The 9,940-nt window shown below is 40.6% G+C and overlaps 1 protein-coding gene across 1 annotated transcript in view; it reads left to right on the top strand.

The window, feature by feature from the left end:
* The window catches only part of PCGF6 (polycomb group ring finger 6), a 61,837-nt gene that overhangs the window by 2,532 nt on the left and 49,365 nt on the right, over window positions 1-9,940 (top strand). The window contains exons 3-8 of the mRNA XM_014583318.2: window positions 826-925; window positions 1,012-1,108; window positions 4,927-4,995; window positions 5,847-5,902; window positions 6,000-6,059; window positions 7,207-7,315. Coding sequence (XP_014438804.1) covers window positions 826-925; window positions 1,012-1,108; window positions 4,927-4,995; window positions 5,847-5,902; window positions 6,000-6,059; window positions 7,207-7,315 — 491 coding nt within the window. The remainder of the gene's footprint in view (window positions 1-825; window positions 926-1,011; window positions 1,109-4,926; window positions 4,996-5,846; window positions 5,903-5,999; window positions 6,060-7,206; window positions 7,316-9,940) is intronic.

Below are 9,940 nucleotides of genomic sequence, written 5' to 3'. Positions count from 1 at the left end.
TCCTTAGGCGTGTGGTGCCGGCAGGCCTGGGTCCCGGTCCGAGTCGCTGCCGGCTTTATTTTGTGAGGTTGCTACAGGTCATTAGGCTCTCGTTCGTTCTGAAAATATTAATACATAATTACTGAGGCTAGACGTGTGAGGCGCCCAGGGTCCCGAGCCTCCCAGGAGCTCACACATAGGGGGAAATGGGCTCTTGCTGCAGGTTGTTGAGAGTAAGCGCTTTCCCGTCCGTTCCGTTTCTAATTCTGAAGCTCATTTGTTTATAACGTTCGGGAACGCATTCTTCATCAAGCTAGGTAATGCAGTTAACCAGTCAACTTATTCAACTTAAACACCAATATTGGTAAAGTTTATTTTGTAAGGAAGATGCCGGCATCTTGCAGGATACAATATATCCAAGAGAATGAGATTCTTTTGAAACATTGGTTTACACTGCGTTACTGTAACTTTGAGAAGTATCTTGAAGGGATGGTGGCGTATAGTTTCTATGTTGCGATTTCGTCATATAATGTTTATAGTTAAATTTTTTTCCAGGTTTTCGCCATAGGGCGTGTGGCTTGCTGGAGAGAGAGAGACAGGGGCAGTGAGAAACAGTGAGATGGAAATCTTTTCTCCTCCATTCTCCTCTTGGGATTTTGGGCATGCAGGCGTCCTGGGTGATTTTTTAAGCGGCCAGGTCCCGGACTCCACTGCAGCTAGCCATGTGGGAGTCCAGTGCTGTAACCACTACGCCACCTGCTGGTCCCTGTAAAGAAAATTCGTGACTATGGTTTAAAAATTTGAGAAGGCAGTCCTTTTTAAAAAATGTTTCCATTGCCTTTGCAGCGCCTGATTAATCTCTCTGAGCTGACCCCATACATCTTGTGTTCCATTTGCAAAGGTTACTTGATAGATGCCACTACAATTACAGAATGTCTTCACACCTGTAAGTATACCGTGCACACTTCTGAATATTATGTTCAGTTTTGTGTCTTGAAAGCATCTTAATTTCAACATTTTCTTATTCAACAGTTTGTAAAAGCTGCATTGTCAGACATTTTTACTATAGTAACAGATGTCCAAAGTGCAACATAGTGGTCCATCAGACACAACCTCTTTATAATATAAGGTAAGACAGCTATAGAAGTGTTGTAAGTATACTTTTCTTAAAAAACTTGAAGTTGTGTTGTTGGGGATACATTTTTGACTTCCTTCAAAATGAGAAGAACATGTACAATATATATATTTTTAAGGAACTATGTAGAGATCTTTTTTTTTTTTTTTTGAGAGCGTTTTGCTATAGGGCGCGTATGCTTCCCAGACAGAGAGAGACAGAGAGACAGAAAGCAAGAAATCACCCCCCAGAGGGGATGGCCACGCCACAATCCTTTCTTCTCCATTCTCCTCTCAGGATCTTGGGCACGCACGCACATGTGCCCGGCATGAGTTTAAGCCACCGGGTCCAGGACGCGAACCACAGTCAACTACGTGGGAGTCCAGCGACATAGCCATTACGCTAACTGCTGGTCCCAGGAACTATGTAGAGATCTTATGATGTGCCAGGCACTGTGATATCTGTTGGGGGCTTTAAAAAAAAGGCTTTTTAAAATTGAATTACTTATTTAATTTTACTTATCATTATTATTATCCTTTTTACTTGCTTGGACACATGCACTCACCAGAATAAGAGAGAGAGAAAGAGAAATTGAGAAAGCCAGCTGCCAGGTTCAGGACTTGAACTGTAGTTGGCCATGTGGGAGTCTAGTGCCTTAACCACCCCACCACCTGCTGGCCCCACAGGCTTCATTTTTTAAAGACTCTTTTAAAAATTATACTATATGGCACCTGTACTTGCAAGAGACAGAGACAGGTAGACCAGCAGGTAACGTGGTGGTTAAGGTACTAGACACTCCCACATAGGCGACCAAGGTTTGAATCTCAGATCTGGTGGCTTGCTTTCTCACTTTCTCACTCTCTCTGGTCAAATTAAAATAAATGAATGAATAAATAAAATTAATAAATACTTATTTCTTTTAAAAAATGGACCAGCAGTTGGTATGAAGGCTATGTTGCTGGACTCCCTTGTAGTTGACCGCAGTTCAAGTCCCAGACCTGGTGGCTTAAATTCACACTGGGCGCGTGTGCGTGCATGTCCAAGATCCTGGGAGGAGAAGGAATTGAAAGGATTGCAGTATGGCTATCCCCCCCGGGGGTGATTTCTCGCTTTCTGTCTTCCTGTCTCTCTCTGTCTTTCTGGTGAGCACACACGCCCTATAGCAAAAACCTCTCCAAAAAAAAAAAAAAGAAAGAAAGAAAGAAAGAAAGAAAGAGAGGGACTAGCAGTTAGTTACCATAATGGCTATGTTGCTGGACTCCCATGTAGTCAACCGTGGTTCGTGTCCCAGACCCGTTGGCTTAAAACTCATGCTGGGCACGTGTGCATGCGTGCCCAAGATCCCGAGAGGAGAATGGAAAAGGGATTGAGGCATGGCCATCGCTCCGGAGGGTGATTTCTCGCTTTCTGTCTCTCTCTGTCTGTCTGGCGAGCACACTCGCCCTGTGGCAAAAAAAGAAAGAAAGAAAGAGAGACAGCAAGAAATCATCTACAATCCCCTTTTCTCCATTCTCCTTCTCCTTTCAGGACTTTGGGCATCCATGAACATGTAGTAGGTTTTTTTTTTTTTTTTAAGAATTACTTAACTTTATTTATTTACTTATTTATATTAAATTTGAGCAGAGAGGGACAGAGCAAGAGAGAGCGAGAGAGAGGAAACTAGAAAGCAAGACACCAAGTCTGGGACTCAAGCTGTGGTCGGCCATGTGGGAGTCCAGCACCCTTAACCACCACACCACTTGCCAGCCCCTGTGTGGATGTTTTTGGTTGTTATTTGCCTTTTCCTTTCTTTCTTTTTTTTTTTTTCCAAAGAATTATTTGGGACTAGCAGATGGCATAATGATTATGTTGCTGGATCCCCACATCGTCAACTGCTATGTTATATTCCCACATAATTCGAGTTCCAAACCTGGTGGCTTAAAACTCACGCTGGGCATGTATATGTGCGTGCCCAAAATCCTAAGAGGAGAATGGAGGAGAAGGGGTTGCAGTGTGGCCATTCCCATAGGGGTGAGTTCTCGTTTTCTGTCTGTCTCTCTCTGTCTTTGGGGCGAGTACACACACCCTAAAGAAATTATTTAATTTTACTTTTTACTATTTTTAAATTTGCCCAGAGAGCGACAAAGAGAGGGAAAGTGAGAAAGCAATCTGCCAGTTCCAGGACTCAAACGGCTGTCAGCCATGTGGGAGTCTAGCATCCTAACCACCATGCCACCTGTTGCCCTCCCCCCCTTTGATTTTGCACCATTGATTTTGCATATACTTGCCAGAGAGAGAGAGGGAAAATGAGAAATCACTCCCCATGGGGAATGGCCATGCTGCAATCCCTTCTCTTCCATTTACCTCGTTAGATTTTGGGCATGTTCAAGTATCTGGCCTGAATTTGAAGTCACTGGGTCTTGGACTTGAACCATAGTTGACTGTGTAAGAAGAGTCTGGTGCTTTAACCACCATGCTACCTGCTGGCCCCTGCTAGGTGTGTTTATTTTGTTTGTTTGTTTTTTAGAGAGATTTTTGCTACAGTGCATGTGCGCTTGCTAGAAAGACAGAGATAGAGAGATAGAAAGCAAGAAATCACCCCCCAGGGGGTATGACCATGCTGCAGTCCCCCTCCTCCATTCTCAGGATTTTAGGTATGCATGCATACTGATCTGGCATGAGTTTCAAGCCACAGGTTCCAGGACTCTAACTGCGGTCAACTACTTGGGAGTCCAGCAACATAACCATTTTATCAGCTGCTGGTTGCTCTAGGTATTTTTTTTAAGCTGCTGGATCTGAGACTTGAACCACATAATCAGCCATGTAGGATCCATCCACCCCAACCACTATGACACCAGCTGGCCCTTTCGTGAAGATTTTAATCCCTTCAAATTAATGAGGCCAGCTTAGGCTTATCATTTTCAATATATTTAGAATTGTGGTTTTTTTGGTTTGTTTGTTTGTTTTGTTTGTTTGTTTGTTTTTTTAGAATACCTGAAACCAAAGGCCCTTTTAGTAAAGCCTATCTGTTATAGGTCATATGGCTTATCAAGTGTGAGCTTATAGTGTTTTTTTGTTTTTGTATTTTGTTTTTTGTTTTTTAGTTTTGCTGTAGGGCATGTGTACTTGCTAGGGAGAGAAAGGGAGGGAAATTGAGAAATCACCCATAAGAGAATGGCTGTGCCACAGTCTCTTCTCCATGCTCCTCTTGGGATCTCAGGCACACATGCATACATACCTGTCACGTTCTTCAAGTCACTGGTCTGGACTTGAACTGCACAGCTGGCTATCTGGGATCCAATTCCTTAACCTCCATATCGCCAGGGGGTCCCATGCTGTTTCGTTTCTTTTTTCTTTTCTTTCTTTCTTTCTTCTTTTTTTTTTTTTCAGAGAGATTTTTGCTATAGGGCATGTGTGCTTGCTGGACACACACACAGCAGAGAAAGTGATAAATCACTCTGCAGGGAGGATGGCCATTATGCAATCCTTTCTCCATTCTTCTTTCAGGATTTTGGGCGTGCATGTGCAGGCACCTGGTGTGAGTTTCAAGCTGCTGGGTCCAGAACTCAAACTGTGATCAGCCATATGGGAGTCTGCTGCCTTAACTACTACACCACCTACAGGCCCTGGCATGCTGTTTTTCTTTCTTTCTTTCTTTCTTTATTTATTTATTTACTTCTATTTGTCATTATTATTAACTTTTTAAAAATTTAACTAGTGAGAGACACACATGGAGAGAAAGAGAAAGTGAGAAAGTAAGTCACTAGGTCCAGGACTTAAACCATCATCTGTCATGTGGGAGTCCAGTACCTTAACTGCCGTACCACTTACCGGACCCTTCTTTTCTTTTTCAGAGGCTTTTTGCCTTTGGGCGCATGGATTCACAGCGGGGTGGAGGGCACAGAGACAAAGACACTGAAAAGGAAAGTCAGAAGTCACCCCCTGGGGGGACAGCCATACCATAATCCCTTCTCTTCCATTCTTCTCCTGAGATCTTGGGCACGCATGCACACATACCTGGCTTGAGTTTCAAGACACCAGGTCCAGGACTTGAACTATGGTTGGCCATGTGGGAGTCCTGCAACGTAATTGCTATACCATCTTCTGGCCCCCATGCTGTTTCTTAAGAGAAGGAAAATACCGAAAGTAGATCACTTTCTTTAAATTTTTTTTTTTTGAGAGGTTTTTGCTATAGGACACGTGTGCTCGCCAGACAGAGACAGACAGACAGACAGACAGCAAGAAATCACCCCCCGGGGGGGGATGGCCACTCCGCAATCCTTCTCCATTCTCCTCTCGGGATCTTGGGCACACATGCACACGCTCCCAGCGTGAGTTTAAGCCACCCGGTCCAGGACTCAAACCGTGGTCGGCTACATGGGAGTTCAGCGACATAGCCATTACACTAGGCTAGTCCCAAGTTTTTACTACTTTCATAGAAAGGTGCTTTGTAGATGGTACATACACAGAAGTCCAAAATATGGTCTCTTCCTTGTACATACATTCTTTTAAAGGGAGTAAGATCAATAGACATGCAACAACTTATTGAACCACTCAGGTATTTATAAGTACTTATAATTATGATTGCACATACTTACATGGGGTTCTGTCAGGTAAGTTATCTCTTAGGTGCTTTGAGGGTTCCCTGAAAGTAACTCTGCTCTGAAAAAGTAGAGACCCACTACCAAAAGAAATCACTTCACAGTTAACTCACTCTGTACCCAAATGCATGTTTCCAAATTCTGAGGTCTTCTCCATCCTTTCCTTTTATTAGGTTGGACCGACAATTACAAGACATAGTGTACAAATTAGTGATCAATCTAGAGGAAAGTAAGTTTCTTTTATTACATGGTTGTGAATCCCAGAATCCCTGACTCTACTAGTTACATTTTAAGTGTAATTTAGTCTGTGTTTTGTCATTTTTTAGGAGAAAAAAATCAGATGCATGATTTCTATAAAGAAAGAGGCCTAGAAGTACCTAAACCTGGTAAGTCTGGCTGTATACCATCATGTATTTGTAGGTTAAAGAAGTTTAACCTGACAACATCTGTGCCCTTTGAGGTTTATTTGGGATAACTGGTTATTATATGATCAGAGACAGATGTTGAAGCTGATCCTGTGGTGGAATCCAATTTAATTGTTTATTAGAATTAAAGGGCACAGGCTCTAGAGCTAGATTTCCTGAATTTGTTCCTAGTCCTGCCACTTCACTAGCTGTGTGATGTTAACAAATTAACAATAATTCAGTTTTTAAAGGTCCTCTACAAAATAGCAATAATTACAGCACCTGCATTATAAAAACTTAGATTGAGTAATGCAAGCACTTAGAAGTGTCTAGCACATAGTAACTGCTCAAACAATTTTTTTTTTTTTGAGAGGTTTTTGCTATAGGGCGCGTGCGCTCTCCAGACAGACAGAGAGAGACAGAGAGACAGAAAGCGAGAAATCACCCCCCAGGGGGGATGGCTACGTCACAATCCCTTCTCCTCCATTCTCCTCTCAGGATCCTGGACACGCACGCACATGCGCCCGGCGTGAGTTTTAAGCCACCGGGTCTGGGACGCGAACCGCGGTCGACTATGTGGGAGTCCAGTGACATAGCCATTACGCTAACTGCTGGTCCCTCAAACATTAATTTTTGATGACAGTAATAGAAGTCAGATAGGTTTGGGTTTCAATTCTGGTTCCTCCACTTACTGCCTAGGAGACCTTAGGCAAATTGCCTAGTCTTGCTGAGCCTCTATTTCTTTATCAGAAGAAGAAGCAGCAGTAGTGCCTGTATCGTGGATTATAATAAGGATTAAGAGCTGATGCATGGAGGATGCTGGGTGAGAACCCTGGCAGCAGTCATGCCTGTAAGGGGTCACCTGCAAATGCCTTTGGCTGTTCTGATGAGCTCTCTCTGTGGGCCTGATAACCCGGCCTACGTAACTGCCCTCATTGGAGAGTGGGTGCAGGTTTGCCTCTGATTTCACTGACTTCGACAGCCTAGCTAGTTTATTAAAGAAAGGGAGATTGAATGGCTTATGATCGTTTAAATAGCCGACGTATTTATGATACCTGTGGTTATTTTTCAAAGATCTCAGTCTGAAGTTTTTACTCTAAGTGAACTTTTTTGTTTGACTGTCAAATAGCTGTTCCACAGCCAGTGCCTTCAAGCAAAGGAAGATCAAAGAAAGCCCTAGAATCAGTGTTTCGTATTCCACCTGAACTTGATATGTCTTTATTACTGGAATTCATTGGGTGAGTACCCTAAAGTCTACCTTTAGTCTTTTTAAAATTTATTTATCTATTTATCTGTTGTGGTTTTTAAGCTGCCGGGTCTGGGACTTGAACTATGGTCAGTCACATTGGGAATCCATGGGAATCCACCATGCCACCTGATGGCTCCCTTTTAATCTTAAAATAAAGAATGTTTTAAGTCTCAGCAGTTATAGGATCATCCATCACTCAGGTAAAATAAGTTTTTCTGACGTTCTTTTAAAAATTACTTTAAGACTAGAAAAAGATAAAGGGATAGTACGATGGTATCCCCATCAGCTGGCTTAAGAAATAGAAAATGGAAAAAAAAAAAGAAAATGGAATTAAAATATGACTTTATCTTTGGTGCAAAAGATGTTTTTAAGTCCTTGCATGGTTTTTTTCATAATTTGCATTTTCTGTGAACTTTTTAAAGATCCTTTTATATCGTTGGAGATCTTGCCTACTTTTTCCTGCTCACTCCGCCTTCTCTCAGAGGCTAAGAACCACTCTCCTAAAGTAATATTTGTCATTCCCATGATATTCCATGTATTTATATGTACATGGGGACTTCACAAAGTTCATGGACATATGGAAATAAAGTACAAATTTATGTTGGTGCAAAACCTTTTTTAAATCCATGAATTTTTATAATGTTCTTTTTCTGTGAATTTTTTGAAGATTCCTCATATATCTATTCCTAAGCAATACATAGACTTGTTTTGGTAATTAAAAAACTTAGATTGTATACTGTGTTTTCCAGCTTGCTTTTTTTTTTTTACCCACTATTGTGTGATTCATCCATGTTGAAATGACTAGCGCTAGTTCGGTAATTTTCACCATTACCTGGTATCCTATTAATATGAACATATTATAATTTATCTTTTCTTGTACTGTTGAACATTTAGGTTTTTGTTTGTTTGTTTGTTGCTATGATAAACAATGTGTTTCTAGCTTTTGTTTTTTGCTCTTATAAACAATGTTATAAACACATTTTGGGGACCAGCAGTTGGCATAATGGCTATGTGGCTGGAATCCCATGTAGTCGACCGTGGTTCAAGTCCTGGACCCGGTAGCTTAAACTCATGCCAGGTGTGTGTGTGTGCGTGCCCAAGATCCTGAGAGGAGAATGGAGGAGAAGGGATTGTGGCATGCCCATCCTCCCTGCAGAGTGATTTCTCGCTTTTTGTCTCTCTCTCTCCCTGTCTTTCTGGCAAGTGCCCGTGCCCTATAGCAAAAACCTCTAAAAAAAAAAAAAAAAAAAACCCCAAAAAAACCAACAACAACAAAAGAAACCCACTACATTTTGTATATATATTTGTGTGTATATGAAATAGTTCTCTAAGGATGTAGATTTGCTAAGTCTTAGGTTATGTTCCTATTTCAACTTTACTTGATTTTGTCAAACTGTTTTCTGGAGTATTTGGGTATCTTCGTATTTCTTTCTTTCTTTTTTTAGAATTATTTTATTTAACTTTATTTATTTTTAATTTGACCAGAGATGGACAGAGTGAGAGAGAAGGACAGTGAGAAAGCAAGCTGTCAGGTCTCAGACTTGAACCGTGGTCAACCATCTGGGAGTCCAGCATCCTTAGCAAGCATGCTACCTGCTGGCCCCATATCTTTATATTTTAAATGGATTACTTCTCTAAAACACTGTAGCAGATAGTATACTCAATTGTAGTACAACATTGTTAAACTGATCATGGTAGTCATAGAATTGGCATGTATCAGATGTTTTCAAATACAGACTGAAAGGGTTTACAAGGGGATAAAGTAAAATAAGGAAAATAGTAGATTTTTCCATTTTGTGTCACCAGTGACTATTTTGTTTCTCTGTCACTTTCTGTTATAACTCAACATAACACCAACTAAATGCTAAGTAAATGATATAGACATTTATTCATTTACTTAACATTTAGCTGAAACTATGTTGTATTTATCTCCTTATGCATTGGCAGGGAACTTTTCTCATGCATTCAGAAAACCCACATAGTTGTTATTGATGATATAAAAATAAAGATCTGTTTGGAAGAATCAGAAGAAATCATATAATTCTAAAAGTTTTTTTTTAATTTTTTTTATATTACATTTTTTTCTTTCTTTATTTACATTCATTCACTGTACATCATTATAGCATACAAAATGAGATTTTTCCATTGAGAATACACTGTATATTGGCTCAATCAAGCACATCAACATATGTGTTATTGTCAACAAATCATTTTCCATTTATTGTTTTCTGTATATTTTGCCTTTTTTCCCATCCTTGATTCCCTATCTCACCCTCTGCCATCTCCCACCCTCCTCCCACACTGTGTCTGGTATCTATTGTTGCTTTCTATGCCTCCCCCATTTTATTGTTTCACTAAATATCTTAATAAATCTAAATATTTTCAATAGCAAGCACAGCTGATATGTACATATCCATGAACACAAGACTGACTTTAGGCATAAACCTCAGTGAATAGAATGAACATACTGTAAAGTAGCACCTAACTAGGGCTATATAGCTTAACTGCAGTCATCAAATAGGTATTTCTAATGCCTTTTTTTTTTTCTTCTGAAAATTTTTTTTTTATTAATTTACATTCATTCCCTGAGCATCATCACAACATTCTAAATGTG

Source organism: Tupaia chinensis, unplaced genomic scaffold (assembly GCF_000334495.1).
Source record: "Tupaia chinensis unplaced genomic scaffold, TupChi_1.0 Scaffold144255_1, whole genome shotgun sequence".
Taxonomy (NCBI): Eukaryota; Metazoa; Chordata; class Mammalia; order Scandentia; family Tupaiidae; genus Tupaia; species Tupaia belangeri.
This window is presented reverse-complemented; position numbering and strand designations above follow the sequence as displayed.